Source organism: Myxocyprinus asiaticus, chromosome 34 (assembly GCF_019703515.2).
Source record: "Myxocyprinus asiaticus isolate MX2 ecotype Aquarium Trade chromosome 34, UBuf_Myxa_2, whole genome shotgun sequence".
Classification (NCBI taxonomy): Eukaryota; Metazoa; Chordata; class Actinopteri; order Cypriniformes; family Catostomidae; genus Myxocyprinus; species Myxocyprinus asiaticus.
The window spans coordinates 43,232,001-43,250,138 of record NC_059377.1 but is presented as its reverse complement, the minus strand read 5'-3'; the positions used below and the strand labels follow the sequence as shown (position 1 = coordinate 43,250,138).

The following is an 18,138-nucleotide window of genomic DNA, read 5'->3' as shown; positions in this document are numbered from 1 at the left end:
GCAAAGTTATTTTCAAATGAAATTTCATATAAACCTCGATAAAAACTCTATCTTCACATGTATCACACTGGTTTAGCTGTAGTTCATGTTTATTTGAAAATTTTAAAGAATTTCTAAATTTGTAATAAAAAAAAAACTGACATCATGCATAATAACAGTTATATTTTTCAGTTAACATGGCAAAAATAAAAGATATTTGTACATGTATGAACAGCTTAGATGTTAACAATGAGCTACAATATGGTTTTTGATGAAAACTATTGAATTATGAATGTTTTATAAGCTTAAAGCTCCACCGGGTCAAAACTGACCTGTGAATGCAAAAGGTGTATGCAGATTTTGAACACAATGGGAGGGTTAAGATATCTTACCACACCTAAGAGTACATAAGACATAAAAATCATCATAAAAGAAAACATATGATGTGATAAATATATACAAAATTTAAAAACATATGGAAAAAACAAGTTTCTGACTTATAAGATTTATTTACAGTATATAAACAAAAAATGTAAGTGGCCTATAAACACACAAGAGAACATAATTTCCCTTGCATATATGTGAGAGGAGCCGAATGTTCGAGGAGGAGCTTCTTAGATCTGTTTTTAAATGTTAAATGAAACAACGTAATACAAACTACTTTTCTGCTTTTCTGCGACGTCCTGAGTTAAATCACTGCTACATTAAAAGGGATAGTTCTCATCATTTACTCACCCTCATGTCATCCCAGATGTGTTTGACTTTATTTCTTCTGCAGAACACAAATGAAGATTTTTAGAAGACTATTTCAGCTATGTAGGTCCATACAATGCATATGAATGGTGACCAGAACTTTGAAGCTCGAAAAAGAACATAAAGGCAGCATAAAAGTAATCCAGTGGTTTAATCCATGTCTTCAGAAGTGATATGATAGGTGTGGGTGAGAAACAGATTTAATGCCTTTCTACTATAAATATCCACTTTCAAACAGCCCCCTGTAAGCACTCTTCTCTCCTAAGAGTACTTAGTCAAATTCTGGGCAGGGAGGAGAATTTATAGTGGAAAAGGACTTAAATATTGATCTGTTTCTCCCCCACACCTATCATATCATGTTGGAGCCATTTTAATGATGACTATTGGAGGCGCTGTGGGTAGCCATGGTAACCTATTTAAGTGTAGAACTAATTGTTACAGGTGTGGCACACAGCGAGGTCTATTGTTTTCTGACCGTGAGCAGGGTAAAGGAGGTGTGTTTATTTTGAGGAAATAGTCTGCTTTGTTTGTTATCATTTGAGTTATAGTTTGAAAATAAATGGATTGGCATATCTGATTTTTTTGGGCACGCCGTACATTGCTGGACCGAAAAACAAACGGTGTGCCAACATATCACTTCTGAAGACATGGATTAAACCACTGAATTACTTTTATGCTGCGTTTATGTGCTTTTTGAGCTTCAAAAGTTCTGGTCACCATTCACTTGCATTGTATGGACCTACAGAGCTGAAATATTCTCCTAAAAATCTATTTGTGTTCAACAGAAGAAAGAAAGTCACACACATCTGGGATGGCATGAGGGTGAGTAAATGATGACAGAATTTTCATTTTTGGGTGAATTACAGTAATGTCATGTTATGTGATGGGTTTATCTAAATAAAGTTTCTGACCACATGGCAATGTAAACAAGCTTTATTGACAATGCACAATCAAAACAGAGCACATCTTATCACTGCATTAATAAACCTTTGACACAGACAGAGAATCCTACATGAAATGTCAGATCATTAGATGAGTTTATATCAGAAGTTCAGTCATTTCTTCAGTAGTCTGTGTAAGTTACTAATAACTGATAAAAGATTGAAGCACAAAAGCAAGAAAGATATGTAAGATATAAATGAGAAATGGCATTCATTCTCAGGGATCATTTTACATTGGGCCTCACATCTTTTTTAAATGACAATTGTTCTTGAAGAGCTGCACATTCCCCCAGTCACTGGTGTTTTTCAGCATTTGCTCTAAGTCCTTCAGTTCCTTTGTTTCAATTGTTCTTGTTCCATCATTTATATTATCTGCCCAGTGAGCTTTAGAAAAACACTTGTTATTTCTACCAAGACAGCAAAATGCCGTCCACATCTTTGTGGGAATGTTAACTCTGCCTTTCAATTTCCGTTCGCTGCTAGGTACAGCACCTGTCAGCACAAAAGCTGGGCCTTGGCAGTTTTTATCCATGAGCTTTGTGGTATTCTTCTCCATGATATTCCAGCTGCCTGTATTAAAGCTCTTGTACTGCGGCACAATGTTAGTGAGTGTGAATGTGGAATTGGCCGTTGATTCATCGGGTGCATGGCAGCTGGGAAATAAATGACCGCGGCTCAGCTCTTCAGTATTGTTTTTGTAGTCATCATAGGAAGACTGGTTGACAAATGGTTCTGCCATGTCTTTGCTTTGTTCTAGCTAAAAGGAAAACAGTTAGTAAAGAGATGCAGATGGACAGTCAATGCTAAAGAGAGAAATCTACTGCTTTAAACAAAAGTAGGGAGGTGACGTTTGACATTCTTGTGTACTTCAAAGGAGTAGTTCACCCAACAGTGTTTTTTGTGTAACGTTTCTTCTCCTTTTGTGTTTAATGATGTAAAAACAGCGTTCGAGTATGGAATTATGACAGGCTTATCTCTTTTTTTGGTGAACTATTACTTTAATTTTGAACCTTGATACAAATCATTAAACATGTTTTTTTATGAAAAAGTTCTTAAAAAAAGTGTGAGATATTGAATAATCTAAGAAGCATCATACCTGAGGCTCAGTCATCCAATTTGGCTGTTTTTCTTTTCGATTTGAAGTGTCCTTTTCCAGTATATTTGTAAGCAGAGAACACTGGAATTCTGTTGATTATGTCGTAGAGTGTTGCATATCTGTACACGTCCTCATAACTTTGACAGATTGTTTTATAACGATTTTCATTTTTTGACACGACACCTTCCAAAATGCCATGAATCTGTGGAGGTTGGCCATCCATGAAAAATATCTTGCATTCTTTAAAATTATTGGCAACATGAGAGACTGAGCACGGACATCCCAGCAACATCAGCACAGACAGAATGATCAGAGCCATCATGAGTTGCGTTTACTCACAACACAGAAATACAGTATAACCAATTGCACAAAGCGAGTCGCAGGAAGAAACTTGCTCAAACCATCAAGAGATGAATCTCTCTTTATATAAAGTGCCAATCAGTCCTCTTTACTCTGATTGGTCTGTCTGTATTTCCAAAACAAAACGGTTCGAGTTAGAGGTGTTTGCCCACTTAACAGGTTTAAAAATATCGACATTATACACTTAACCAAGTGTGAAAAACTATAAGAACATTTCCAGCTAAGCTGTGAAAAATGTGCTAAAGGTCAGAGCTGCTTTAGTGAGACAGAATCAAAACTTTAGTGTTAACCCTGTAAGATCCTATAAGTTTCACTGGCATAGCCAAAATTAAAGGCTTATAACTAAAAAATAAATAAATAAATAAATAAACAAGGAGGGTTTTGGTATCATTGTAAAGAAAACTTTTTAAATGATTTTTAATAATATAGATGATGATTCATTCTGAGACTCTCAGCCTAAGAAACTGCTGAAAAATCACAAAATAAATTGAGCCAAAAATTTCCTTTTTCCTTATTTTTCTTATCTTACATTATATATCTCTGGGTGTAAATAAGGCGGCTTTGAAAAACCGCTTTTGATTAGTTCCCAATCATGTCAACTTTTGTGTTATAGCTTTATAAAGTTATAGCATTACAAAAATAATTGATCATAGTGTCCAAAATGTCTCCATGTGTCCAAAAGACTCTCCAAACAAATAAAACATAATAATTGTACATAAGAACTAATTACACATGCAAACACAACAATGACTAAAGGTTTGCATAGCATGCAGACATGATTTTAGTAATGAGATTTCACAGAATGAGTTTCATTCTTCATTCATTCATTCACCTCCTATAAGTAATGCTGTGTGATATTTTATGTTCCCTATCTGTCACTCACTCGACGTTGGTGTCGATGTAGTGACACTAGGGGTCACTCTTGGGAGCCCGAGACACCTCTGGTCTTTGATAAAAGGCCAATGAAAATTGGCGAGTGGTATTTGCATGCCACTCCCCCGAACATACGGGTATAAAAGGAGCTGGTATGCAACCACTCATTCAGATTTTCTCTTCGGAGCCGAACGGTCATGCTCATTGAGCTGAATACTACTGTTCATTCACCTCTGCTGGATCTGACGGCGCATTTCAGCGGCTTCTCCCTCCTCTGCACTGGTGCACTGCAGAGAACGCTCCTTGGCGCTTCGGCAGAAAAACTAGAGAGTATATTTTCTGAAAGAGCATTTTTCCCCTCTAAAAGAGTGCACACACGGAACGTCTTTTTAAAGACACGTCTTTTTAAAGATGCTTTTCCGATTGTGTGTTATTCCTGGTTGTGCTCGTTATCTCTCGCCTTCTAACGGTCACGATCACTGTCTTTCATGTCTGGGCACTGCTCACGCGGAGACAGCGTTCGTGGATGGTCATGTTCTCATTGCGAGAATATGTCCATGGCAACGTTGCGGTCGCGGCTCGCCTTCGTAAGAAATCGAGCCACCCCAGAGGCTCCCACCTTGGTCCTTTTACCCAAGGGTTTGAGGCCAGCGCGGCTAACACTGGGGGCGATTTGGGGACCCCAATGGGACCGCCTCCGCCGGGTATCCCCCCGCGGACCTCCCATTCCCCAGCACGCTCGTCTGCCCCGATCGGGCTTCCGGGTGAGTCCGCCGGCTCGTCTCATGGCGAGTTCGACCTCTTATTCGGAGCCTGCGAAAGTGATGAGCTCTCGAGTGCAGCATCGGAGAGCGGGCTTGTCCAGTCAGAAGCCTCAGCTGGGCTCCTCCCTTCAGGGTCGATCACCCAGTCACAGGCTGACGAGGAGATGATGACATGCTTTCCCGGGAAGCCGCGAGCGTCGGTTAGAGTGGATTTGCCGCTCTTCCCTGAACCCTCGCGGCTCGGTGATTGGTTCCTGGGCTCGCGGCGCCGCTCAAAGTCACGCCCCACCCCCGTTCCTTTCTTCCCGGAAGTGCATGAAGAGCTGACAAGGTCACGGGAGGCACTTTTTACTGCCCGATCCCGATCTTTTCAGCTTCTCCGCTCTCACTATCCTCGATGGTGGGGCGGCCAAGGGTTATTCGGCAATCCCCCGGTGGATAAAGGCGCTCGCGGTGCACCTATGCCTGCAGAGCGCCGCCACCTGGCGTGGGTGCCCAAAGCCCCCATCCAAGGCCTGTAGGTTTACGTCGTCTCTGACAGCCAAGGCCTACGGAGCCGCTGGACAAGCCACCACTGCCCTGCACGCCATGGCTCTCCTGCAAGTCTGCCAAGGCGCTAAAGGAACTGCACGAGGGTAGTTCCGCCCCAGGATTGATGCAGGAACTGCGCTCGGCGACCGACCTCGCTCTCCGAGCGACGGAGGTCACAACGCAGTCTCTCGGGCGGACGATGGCCACACTAGTGGTCCAGGAGCGCCACCTTTGGCTCAACCTGGTCGAGATGGGTGAGGCTGACAAGACACGATTCCTTGCTGCGCCCATTTCCCAGGCGGGCCTATTCGGCAACACCGTCGAGGACTTTGCCCAGCAGTTCTCGATGGTAGAGCAGTAGATGGATGCTAGCCGGCATATCCTGCCCCGGCGCGGCTCAAGATCCCGCACCCCATCTACTCATCGCCAAGGGTGTTCCCCTGCGGTGACTGCACCGGCTCCACCGCAGCCCGCCCCTTCGGCCCGGCCCCGGCGTGGAGCCGACCGCAGGAAGCAGATGCCACCCGTCTCGCGGCCGCCCAGAACCCGTGAAAGGCTTCAAAGCGCCCTTGAGACGGGCGACCCAGGGACAACGAAACCCGCTGCTCTGGAGCTGGTAAGCAGATCTTCATCTTTTTGTTACCTTTTGCATTTAATTGCGCTGCATGCCCAAGTGGCTGCAGTACTCAAGAGCTCAGCAAAAGTGGTTTCCTTGTTCCCTGGGTCACGTATCCGGTGTGTACGGCTGGCATCACGACCACCGTCCACCACTCCATTTGGCAGGTTGGCTCTTCAGTGGCGGTCTCCCGCCCCTGAGCGCCCAGCTGTGGCACAAATCCGCCCACGATGTGACAGTCTCCACGGGTCATGAGGACAGGCCTCTTCCTCCCCCGTCCCAGGCTGTTCCGGGGGTGGTCACAAGGAGCCAGGTAAGTGCTTCGATGTCCTCGGACTCAGCACGGCCACGACGTGGTGTGGCACCTCGAGCTCCGCCCCGCCGCGAGGCCCCACCTGCTGGTACATCCGATGACGTTGTCCCTTCGGTCCCCCTTGCGAGGAACTTGGACGCATGGCTTGCGCCTTCCAATCCGTCACGAGGGCTGGTCTGGACCGTCCGACTCGGCTGCGTGATTCACTTCACCGGGCATCCGCCCAGGTTCAGCGGTGTCCACTTCACCTTGGTGAAAGACGAAAACACTGCTACCTTGCACGGAGACCGCTACCCTCCTACAGAAGGACGCGATAGAACCTGTCCCTCCAGCCGAGATGAAGAAAGGGTTTTACAGCCCCTAATTCATTGTACCGAAAACAGGCGGTGGGTTGCGGCCAATCTTGGACCTGCGAGTACTGAACCGGGCTTTACACAGACTCCCGTACAAGATACGCATTCTAGCGAGCGTCCGGCACCTGAAGGATGCGTACTTTCACGTCTCGATCCTTCCTCGACACAGACCCTTCCTGCGGTTCGTGTTCGAGGGTCAGGCGTATCAGTACAAAGTCCTCCCTTTCGGCCTGTCCCTGTCTCCTCGCATCTTTACGAAGATCGCAGAGGCTGCCCTTGCCCCGTTAAGGGAGGTGGGCATTCGCATTCTCAACTATCTCGACGACTGGCTAATCTTAGCTCACTCTCGAGACGTGTTGTGCGCACACAGGGACCTGGTGCTCTCACACCTCAGCCGACTAGGGCTTCAGGTCAACTGGGAAAAGAGCAAGCTCCTCCCGGTTCAGAGCATCTCTTTTCTCGGTTTGGAGTTGGACTCAGTCTCCTTGACGGCGTGCCTTACGAACGATCGCGCCCAGTCGGTGCTGGCCTGTTTGAAAGCGTTCAAACAGAAAACAGCGGTTCCACTGAAACTTTTTCAGAGGCTCCTGGGGCATATGGCATCCTCGGCGGTGGCCACCCCGCTTGGGTTGATGCGTATGAGGCCGCTTCAGCACTGGCTCCAGACTCGAGTCCCGAGACGGGCATGGCGCCACGGGACACCGCGTGGCCATTACGTCGGTCTGTCACCGTCTTTTCAGCCCTTGGACCGACCTCTCGTTTCTACAAGCAGGTGTTCCTCTAGAACTGGTCCCCAGGCACGTCGTGGTCACGACAGATGCCTCCAAAATGGGCTGGGGCGCCGTTTGCAACGGGCACGCAGACACCGGCCCCTGGACGGGTCCGCAGCTGCGTTGGCACATCAACTGCCTCGAGTTGTTGGCAATTCTGCTCGCCCTGCGGAGGTTTCGGCCGTTGATCCAGGGCAAGCACGTGTAAGTTCAGACAGACAACACGACAATGGTAGCATATGTCAACCGCCAAGGTGGTTTGCGCTCTTGTTGTATGTCACAACTCGCCCGCCATCTCCTCCTCTGGAGTCAGCAGCACCTCAAGTTGCTGCAAGCCACTCACATCCCGGGCAACCTCAACACTACGGCGGACGTGCCGTCACAACAGGTTATCCTCAGGGGAGAATGGAGACTCCACCTTCAGGTGGTCCAGCTGATTTGGAGTCGATTCGACAGGCACAGGTGCACCTGTTCGCCTCCCAAGAATCCTCCCCACTGCCCGCTCTGGTACGCCCTGTCCGAGGCCTCTCTCGGCATAGACGTGCTGGCACACAGCTGGTCCCCTGGCATTCGCAAATATGCGTTTTCCCCCAGTGAGCCTGCTTGCACAGACCCTGTGCAAGGTCAGGGAGGATGAGGAGAAGGTCGTCCTGGTAAGCACCCTACTGGCCCGCCCAGACATGGTGCTCGGACCTCACGCTCCTCGCGACAGCTCCCCCGGGGCAAATTCCCCTGAGGAAGGACCTTCTTTCTCAGGGAAGGGGCACCATCCGGCACCCGCGCCCAGACCTCTGGAATCTCCATGTCTGGCCCCTGGACGGGACGTGGAAGACCTAAGCTGTCTCCCACCTGCGATGGTAGACACGTTCACTCAGGCTAGGGCTCCCTCTACGAGGCGCCTGTATGCCTTTAAGTGGCGTCTGTTCGCTAAGTGGTGTTCTTCCCATCGAGAAGACCCCCAGAGATGCGCAGTCAGATCAGTGCTTTCCTTCCTGCAAGAGAGGTTGGAAGGGAGGCTGTCCCCTTCCACCTTGAAGGTGTACATTGCTGCCATAGCAGCACACCACGACGCAGTCGACGGTAAGTCCTTAGGGAAGCATGATCTGATCATCAGGTTCCTAAGAGGCGCCAGGAGGCTGAATCCCTCCAGGCCGCGCCTCGTTCCCTCATCGGACCTCTGTAGTTCTTCAGGGTCTACAGAGAGCCCCCTTTGAGCCTTTGCAGTCAGCCGAGCTTAAGGCACTCTCCTTGAAGACTGCCCTCCTGACTGCGCTCACTTCCATCAAGAGGGTAGGTGACCTGCAAGCGTTCTCTGTCAGCGAAACATGCTAGGAGTTCGGTCCAGGTTACTCTCTTGTGATCCTGAGACCCTGACCAGGCTATGTGCCCAAGGTTCCCACCACCCCTTTAGGGACTAGGTGGTGAACCTGCAAGTGCTGCCCCAGGAGGAGGCAGACCCAGCCCTGTCGTCGCTGTGTCCGCTGCGTGCTTTACGCATCTATTTGGATCGCACGCAGAGCTTTAGAATCTCTGAGCAGCTCTTTGTCTGCTTTTGGTGCACAGCGGAAAGGAAGCGCTGTCTCCAAGCAGAGGATCGCCCACTGGCTCGTTGACGCCATAACTATGGCATATCTCGCCCAAAACATGCCGCCCCTGGTAGGGCTATGAGCCCATTCTACCCGTGGTATAGCGGCTTCTTGGGCCTTGGCCAGGGGTGCCTCTCTAACAGACATTTGCAGAGCAGCGGGCTGGGCAACACCCAACACATTTGCAAGGTTCTACAACCTCCAGGTGGAACCGGTTTCGTCCCAGGTAGTGGCACACAACAAACGGATAAGCCCGGGATAGCCAGCCGGGTGTATCGCTTGCACATTGCGCCTTCCACCTCCTTTTGAGCTGAAGACGTGCGCCGTTAATTCCCAGTAGTGTTCACAAAAGTTGTTCCCTGGTTGACTTCCTCCGAGCCCTGTGGCAGTCGAGTTTTCGGAGAGACTCGCTGCTGGCCCAGTACACGCGCTAACTAATTGCCTGGTTCTGGGGTAGGTGCTCCGCATGTGGCGGTTCCCTGTAAGACTAACCCCATGCGATCTATATCTTCCGCTAATTCGTTTCCCTGCTGGCAAACTGTGTCTTCCTTGGGCAGAGCCCCTCTGCCCCAGTCTCCATGTTGTAGTAACTCCTCCCCCATTGGGCAGGATCTACCTTGAAGGCTCTCCACATGGTTTGAAAGACCATGCGACGTATTCTTCCACTTAAATATCCCCCCCTCTCTTGGAGCGAGGTGTGGTCTCCGCGGTGTCCTCCCCTTGGGAGGGACACCTCCCGACTAGACCTGGTGGCCCAGTCGGATAATCCCCCTTCTTTTTTAGGGAGTGGAAAAAGAGAAGGGGAAAAGAGGCCACGACTGGGTTAAGAATGTCTCTATCTTTGGGTAGTCGACTTGTCCCCAAAAAGGGCCGTTCGACACTCATAACTGTGTTGGGGGAAGTTACGTGTCGACCTGGTGTGCTGGCTATGAGGCACACAGCAAGTCTGCCCACCACCCACCACCAGTTCACGTAACACAGTTCAGCCTTGTGGCGTTTTGTATAGGGAACCCTAGTGTCACTATATCGACACCAACGTCGAGTGAGTGACAGACAGGGAACATCATGGTTACTGGTGTAACTTCTGTTCCCTGATGGAGGGAACGAGACGTTGGTCCCTCCTGCCACAACGCTGAACTACCCGCTGAAATGGCCGGACCTTATATCGGCTCCTCAGCGTAAAACCTGAATGAGTGGTTGCATACCAGCTCCTTTTATACCCGTATGTCCAGGGGAGTGGCATGCAAATACCACTCGCCAATTTTCATTGGCCTTTTATCAAAGACCAGAGGTGTCTCGGGCTCCCAAGAGTGACCCCTAGTGACACTACATCGACACCAATGTCTCGTTCCCTCCATCAGGGAACGGAGGTTACACCAGTAACCATGACGTTCTGTTTATTTTCGTGAAGTTATAAGTGAAAACGCGGCATACAAGCAAAACCTGTTTGCATAAAACATGTATGTTAAAGACATATACTTAGCTATTACTCACTATATTTTTGAAAGTGAGTAACACAAATAGGCTGGTTGTATTCTTCTCTTTGAGAGCTTTCTAACAACATATGACACATGGCTATTTGATGAGTTTGATGTTTTTACTGTTTGCAATAATATGTACAGTGCAATTTTGTTTTATAAATTATCAAAATGGAACACTTCTGATTTGTCTGCAAATTTCAAAGCACTTGTTCAGTTTTGGTAATAATGTCAACATGCATTGGAAAGTAGAGCTTTTACTTTCAAACGATTCCTATTTTGTGTTGGTCTAGACAGGGTATCCGAGCTTAAAGGGTTAATGTTTAACCCCCATGTCTCATATACGTATCACACTAAAATTCAGTCAGATATTATAGTAAGAATAAGAAATGGAAAATTCCTCAAGACAAACTATAATACTGACTTGACAAAGCCTCAGATGAAGACTTAAAATAGATGTGCATACACATTTCCTCATATAAGGCCAAAACTGCATGTTAGATTGATGACCAAAAAAGCTCACAACCGTTAACGGGGAACAGAGGGAGACTGTAGCAGCAGTGCGATCAAACTAGAGACTAAAGATTGGTATTTAAGACTATATCAGATGTACTGCACTAAAATTCACACTTGAAAAAATATTTTATTAAGAAGTACATGTGAGAGAGGTGAGATAACATCCACTTTATTCAAACACTTTTAGTTTAAAATGAGTAAAATCTAAATATTCTAGAGAGAGAGAGAGAGAGAGAGAGAGAGAGAGAGAGAGAGAGAATAGGTGTGATGTTTAACACCTTAAACACTCAGAAACCATAGTCATTCCTGAGAAATAGAGTCATATGTTTCTTATGCATTGTTTAAGTGTGTGTGTGTGTAACTGTAAGTGTTAAAATACCATCATCACATCATGTTTTATTAACTCAATAATTTCCAATAAGAGATTGTTCCTCCACTGCACACAAACGGCCCACACATTGACCTACAGACTGAAGTTAAGCTTAATCGACAAAAATGAATTTCGACTCGTCCTGTTCTTTAAAAAAGCTCAAATCTGTGTTACGGAAAAGTATTATAATTAAATCATCGTTTGAATATGTTCCTATTGGTGATGAAATCTTATACATCATTGCAAAGCTTTTTATCTTTCAAATGATCAAAATCAAGTTTGTAGCCCATTCAGAGGGGGAAGAGCGGGGCTTTGCAAAAAAAGATTGGCCCTGCGTCTCAATGTGCTTACTATCCTCCCTATTAGTATATGAGATAAGAATTAGTATGACTTAAATGGAAGTATGTTTAGAAAAAGGGTTCCAAAGTAGCTCGGATGGTCTACTGTTTCCAGTAGATTTGCGAAGTGTGGATCCGTGCATGCTTTTTTGGCTAATATTGCCCACAATCCCTTGCTGGATAGAAGTGGAGTTTGATAGCTCACTTCAGAACTACAACTGTGAAACATGAAAAACTACAAACATGGCGCTGACGACGGCACTTCATCAGTTCTTAAATGTGTTCACATCTTAAGGGTCACGTAAGTTTAAAGGTTAAACGCTGTGAAAAGAAACTTCATTGACATTGTATAAACAGAAAGATTAACACAGTTGTATGTTCTCATTTTATTTTTGTCATTTACTGTATCACACTGAACTATAGTGGAGATCAGATTCCCTTTCAACGGACTGTTAAATGATGTAAACGTATGTGCCGCTTCAAAAGACAAAAACAATAAAGTGATCCAGTACAGTGTCATGCAATTGTTCTGTCTTTCTGAATTGGTTAACATTCAAAATATAATAAAACTACAGTCTGGATGTAGTCATTTACCTGATAAAGCTGTGAGTGTTGGCGATGAAAATGATCAGAGTGATGCTGATGATGATACTGTACAGAAATTTGGTTCTGAGGAAAATATGGCTGATGAGACTGAGAGTTTATCACAGTATACCGATGATGGAATGAGAGATGATGAGCAGTGGTCTGATGCATCTAAGGAGGTTGTGAAAGATCTATATCCCCTTGAGCAGATCAATTCTTTTCTTGATAAGACAAAAGGAAAAGCAGGTGTTGAAATAAGAGATTACTTCCCTGATGTTGCTTCAGTAATGTGGTTTAGGAAAGTAAGTAGCTATGATGAGCTTTCACAACAGAAAAGATTTTGTCTTAAAAAGCACTTAACTGTTGCTAGATTAGGAAGAAGGATGGGAAAAGTGAGGGGAAAATCTAAATAATGGCTGAAAATTTCTCTTTGCATCTGATCTGTTTTCTCTTTTTCTCTCTCTTCTGTATGGAGATCTTAATGATGGGTTCTCTTGATATCAATGGGATGAGGGAAAGGAGAAAGTTTTATCAGAAATCATTGGTTTGAAAGATTTGAGTGTTACATTTTTGGATAATAGTAATCTATATCGATGGAGTCGCTCAATGAAGGTCTTCTGAAGCGAAACGCTGTGTATTTGTAAGAAACAAATTCATAATTAAGATGTTTTTAACGATAAACCATTGCTTCCGGTCAAAACACGAGTCTTCTGTTGCGTCTTATGCGTTCTGTTGTGATATGAAAGGTTGCGTGTCACTGAGCGGAAATGCACACGTGTGTTCGAGGATGTGCGCGCAATCATGTCTGTGTCATACGTGATCTTTCATATCACAACAGGACACATGAAGACGCATCAGAAGACTCGCGTTTTGATGGATTATTGTTAAAAACATCTTTAATATGGATTTGTTTCTTACAAACACACAGTGTTTCGCTTCAGAAGACCTTCGTTGAGCGACTACATCCATATAGATTACTATTATCCCGCCTAAATGTGACTTTTGGACCTTGAAAGTGTTGGTTGCCTTTATTGCCATTCTGTGTCCCTCCACATCTGAAAACTTCTAAAATTCTTCATTTGTGTTCAGATGAACAACGAAAGTCATCCACATCTGGGATGGCATGAGGGTGAGTAAATTATGAGAGAATTTTCATTTTTGGGGGGACTAATCCTTTAAGGCTGTATGAGAACCTCTGTGAAGTTGTCAACCAACAAAATTAAATCAACTAAAATATACAATTTGTTTGTGCTGCAAAAACAAACATCTGTGTTGGTTTACTTGATTCGCACTAGTTTCTGCCATTCTAACCAATACTGTAACTCTGTAAATTCTCTTTTTTAGATATAAAAAGATACTTCAGAGGAGCAGTGAGATAACTTCCCACACCATCATCGAAATCAGTGTTTCTCTACTCCAGTCCCCGGCCCCCCTCCCAGAACATTTGAGATATCTCCCTATTTAACACACAAAAAAGCTGATGAGTTGAATCAGGTGAGACATCTAAACATTTCTGAGAAGGAGAGCCCGAGGACTGGAGTTGAGGAACACTGCTCTAAATTACTGTTAACCAGTGTCTTTTTAAAATCGAGCACAAACAAACGTCAGTGGTTTGGAGTGATTTTTACAAGTGGAAAGTGATATCAAACATCCACAAAAAAAGGGTAATATCTCAAGAGACCAAACAGGCACAAATGTTTGCTTTTGTGGCACAAATCAGCAAAAACTAATTGTATATATTTTCTAGATAATTCAGTTATATGGGGTGCCAATGTCACAGAGGTTGAGTGAAAATTTATTTCACAATTTGGACATAATAAAAGTATCCAGAAACACCAGTCACAAGTCACAGCATGTCTCACTAGCTCTGCTCTGTTTTCCTTTTTAATCCTTTTAAATCATTTAACTTTACAGTGATGAAATTCTTAACAAATCTTTGTACAATTTTAGCAAATTGACAGTTACAATAAGTATTTTCACTAAATTCTTCTTAGAACAGGTCAAATGAATTCAATATGAAAGGAAACGTCCCACCTAGTGGTGAACATGGGCAATTAAGTACATATAATGCAATGAACCAATAAAACATACTAAATCAGTCTAATTTTACAACATTACCTGCATAATGGAGACGCAAAAATGGAAATAAGGGTTTCGTGGCACAGAGAATGAATCAGTCCCACATGAAACACAAGATAATACACGGAGGAATTACGATCAATCCTCGTGAAACAAAGTCAGAATAACTCCATATAAAATAACACATTCGACGCCAAACACGTCAACAGATCCCTAACATGTTCATTACAAGATCGATTCACAATAGAGCAGTTATTTATGTGTTTTAAGTACTTTTAACTGGGAATTCCCAAGACCACTCAAAATGTGCCATTTACCCACAGCACATGTCATTAGCTCTGCTGTGGGAGTTCCCTGTTCCACTCCTCAAATACCATCATTCACCGTTCAGATGGCACTGTCCCCATTTATGCAGTAATTTAACATATGACCATATTTACACACCGTTACACGTAGCAACCATTGAAAGATCCTTTTTCTGCCAAGCAAGAATGTTTCTTGATTAGTGCCTCTGAAACTTCACAAAAGTCTGCACTGCTGGGGTAAACTTTATACTTTATACTCCAGAATGTCAGATTTCATCTTTGGAGTGACAGTCAGCCTTAATAAGTGCATTTCTTCTCTCTAACTGGAGTTCAGTGTCACAAGAAAAGTGTAGAATATTCAATTCCTTTGGCCACTGTACTGCCCAATGTGATGGAAGTAATCTTTGAATGTTTGTATTCACAAAGTATGCATTTATAAGTTGTCAGTGCATCTTTTTCGGGGGGATGTTGGGGATGGCTCCTTGACAAATGGCTCTTCAGAGAACTCCAGGTTTTAAACGAACAAGGACAGTCTGAATGATCGAGATTATAATGCTTGAGAAGCTTTAGTGACATCACAATCTTTGCATTTCCACATTGAGTTACTTGCCTAAAAGAAGGAGGTGGGGCATGGAAGGAAAAAAACTAAAAAGTTGATACATTGCAGAACAGACCCTACACAGCAATCATCAAAAGATGCAAAAGTCTTATGACTACGTCTCAATATCACTCAATTCATCTAACATTAAGAAGTTTATTTGATTTCCACTCAGTTTGACTTCAATGTGAGGTGAGAAACTTGTGAACTTGTTGGCCGAGTGACCCGTCATGGACTAATAATAATAATAGTATGTAAAACAACAGCTAATCATAATATTTATAATTTGATTTGAAGAAATGTATTTGCATTACACTAACAAGACTTGCTTTTAAATTCAATCAACCAAACTTTTTACGTAACACAAATGGCTAGACATAAAATTAAATTTATCGAGTCAGATCAATTATAAACAGTTCTTTAGAGTAACGACAAGCCTTGTGCACTTTTTTTCAGTGTATCAAGTAACAAATAAGTAATAAGGGAGAGCGATCAAATATTTGTTTTATTATTTCGTTTTAATAATTATTATATTCTGTATTCTATAATAACAATAATCAAGTTATACAAAATGCAAAAACAGAGATATAAAAAGTAAAATGTGCAACTATGAAATGTCCTTGTGGTCTGAAGTGATAATAATGACGCACTTATTTACACGGTCACGCAGGAGGTATTCTTAACATGTTACAAAGTGATGGACATCGGTGAAAAGTAGAGGTTGTAAGCTTTCAAACGGTAAATTGGATGATGCTGGACATTACTTTGAATCAGAATTAATTATAATAATTTCTGATGTAATGTCTGTAACATCTCATAAACATGAATAATCAACACTCCTGGAAACATCATAAACTATTTGAGGAAATAAATCTGACTTTCTATAGCATAGTGTTATTTAAAATTTCACAACTTAGTCCTGCTGTCCACATTTTAGGAAAACTATTTGATCTAAAAAAAAAAAAAGAATATATATATATTGCATGTTTATTAGGTGCTACTAGTTACAAATTAAAAAGGGGAATGGAAAATGCACACAGCAGTCACACTCGAGTCTCAGGAGGTTAAAAAGCACAAATGTGTGTTCCAGTGAGACACTTACAATGGAAGTCAATGGGGTCAATCCGTAAACATTAAAATACTCAATGTTTCAAAAGTATAGACACAATAAACAATATGTGTGTTAAGGTTATGACATCTCTTATACATATAGATCAGGTGGGATTTATTCGGGGCCGCAGCTCTTCCGATAACATCAGGCGTCTCATCAATATCATGTGGTCAGTGGCGAATGAACAATCTCCGGTCGCTGCCATCTCACTTGACGCTGAAAAGGTGTTTGATATGGTAGAATGGGATTATCTTTTTAAGATTTTGGAAATGTTGGGTTCGGGAGTACATTTATTGGTTGAATTAAGTTACTTTATAGACACCCTGTAGCAGCGATACAAACAAATGGATTAATTTCAGATTATTTTACTCTGGATAGGGGCACTCGGCAGGGTTGCCCTCTTTCCCCATTATTGTTCTGTCTTGCCCTGGAACCATTAGCAGCCGCGATAAGAAAGGAGGATGATTTTCCAGGGGTGACAGCGGGAGGTGTGGCGCATAAGCTTCTGCTTTACACAGATGATATTTTATTATTTGTCTCTGACCCTAATAAATCTATGCCTTGCCTCCACAGAATTATTAATTCCTTTTCCAAGTTCTCAGGATACAAAGTCAACTGGTCTAAATCCGAAGCTTTGGTGCTGACAGCGTACTGCCCAGAAACGGCTTTCCAGCCGGGTGCCTTCCAGTGGCCCAAACAGGGCATTAAGTATTTGGGGATTTTATTCCCAGCAAATTTGTCTGATTTAGTTAGAGTTAATTTTGACCCTTTAATAAAACGGTTTTTGAGCGATGTGGACAGGTGGGCTTCATTACATTTATCGATGATTGGGAAGGTTAATGTTATTAAAATTAATTGTATTCCAGAATTCAACTACCTGCTACAATCTCTCCCTGTAGATGTCCCCTCTCTTATTTCAAGCAATTTGATAGCATAGCAAAGTCCTTCGTTTGGAATGGTAAACGCCCCAGGTTAAATTTCAACAAGTTACATAGGCCGATTGACAAAGGTGGGTTAGACCTACCCTAGATTTTGTTTTATTATAATGCATTCGGTCTCAGACATTTGGCTCATTGGTCACTTCCACCTGAGAGAGCCCCTCCCTGGTTCTGGATTGAACAGGAAGTTCTTGCCCCTATCTCGCCATTGCAAAGCCTTTTGATCAAACTAACCGGAGAAGTTAAGTTACACCCCGTTATCTCACATTTGCACTCAGTATGGACAAAAGTGTCCAGAGTGTTTAATTCTGATATTTATTTAAACGTAGCCTCGAGCATATGGCAGAACCCTAAACTATGTATTAATAAGTCCCCTTTCTGTTGGTCAGATTGGATTGTGAGGGGGGTTAATGCACTCGGTGACCTATATGAGGGTGGAGTATTGAGATCTTTCGAAAATTTGGTTCAACATTTTGTCATTCCCAGATCTCAGTTTTATAAGTATTTACAGCTTCGCCACCTACTCTGCACTGTTTTTGGAAGTAGCACACACCCCCTAAAGCGGCAGATACTCTGGGAGTGGTGATTGCTGCTTTTGGGAAGGGTCATGAGGCATCAGTGTATTACTCTCTGCTAATATACTTGAGAGAGAGAGAGAGAGAGAGAGCGAGAGAGAGAGAGAATAGGTGTGATGTTTAACACCATAAACACTCAGAAACCATAGTCATTCCTGAGAAATAGAGTCATATGTCTCTTAAGTGCATTAAATACATATTACTACATGCATATATGTTCTGTAAAACAGTGGATCTCTGCACGAAAACCCTTGATCTTCAACACCACGCTGCTTCTTCCCTCCAATACAGTAGGAATCATTGTGGGGTA

The 18,138-nt window shown here is 43.6% G+C and overlaps 1 protein-coding gene across 1 annotated transcript; it reads right to left on the bottom strand.

The window, feature by feature from the left end:
- Positions 1 to 1,668: 1,668 nt before the first annotated feature.
- Positions 1,669 to 3,160, bottom strand: LOC127425123 (endonuclease domain-containing 1 protein-like). Its single transcript, XM_051670786.1, has 2 exons — positions 2,770 to 3,160; positions 1,669 to 2,430 (listed from the first exon to the last, which is right to left on the bottom strand). The coding sequence occupies exons 1-2, from the start codon at positions 2,782 to 2,784 to the stop codon at positions 1,915 to 1,917; spliced, it is 531 nt and encodes a 176-aa protein (XP_051526746.1). The 5' UTR covers positions 2,785 to 3,160; the 3' UTR covers positions 1,669 to 1,914.
- Between the last annotated feature and the right edge of the window lie 14,978 nt (positions 3,161 to 18,138).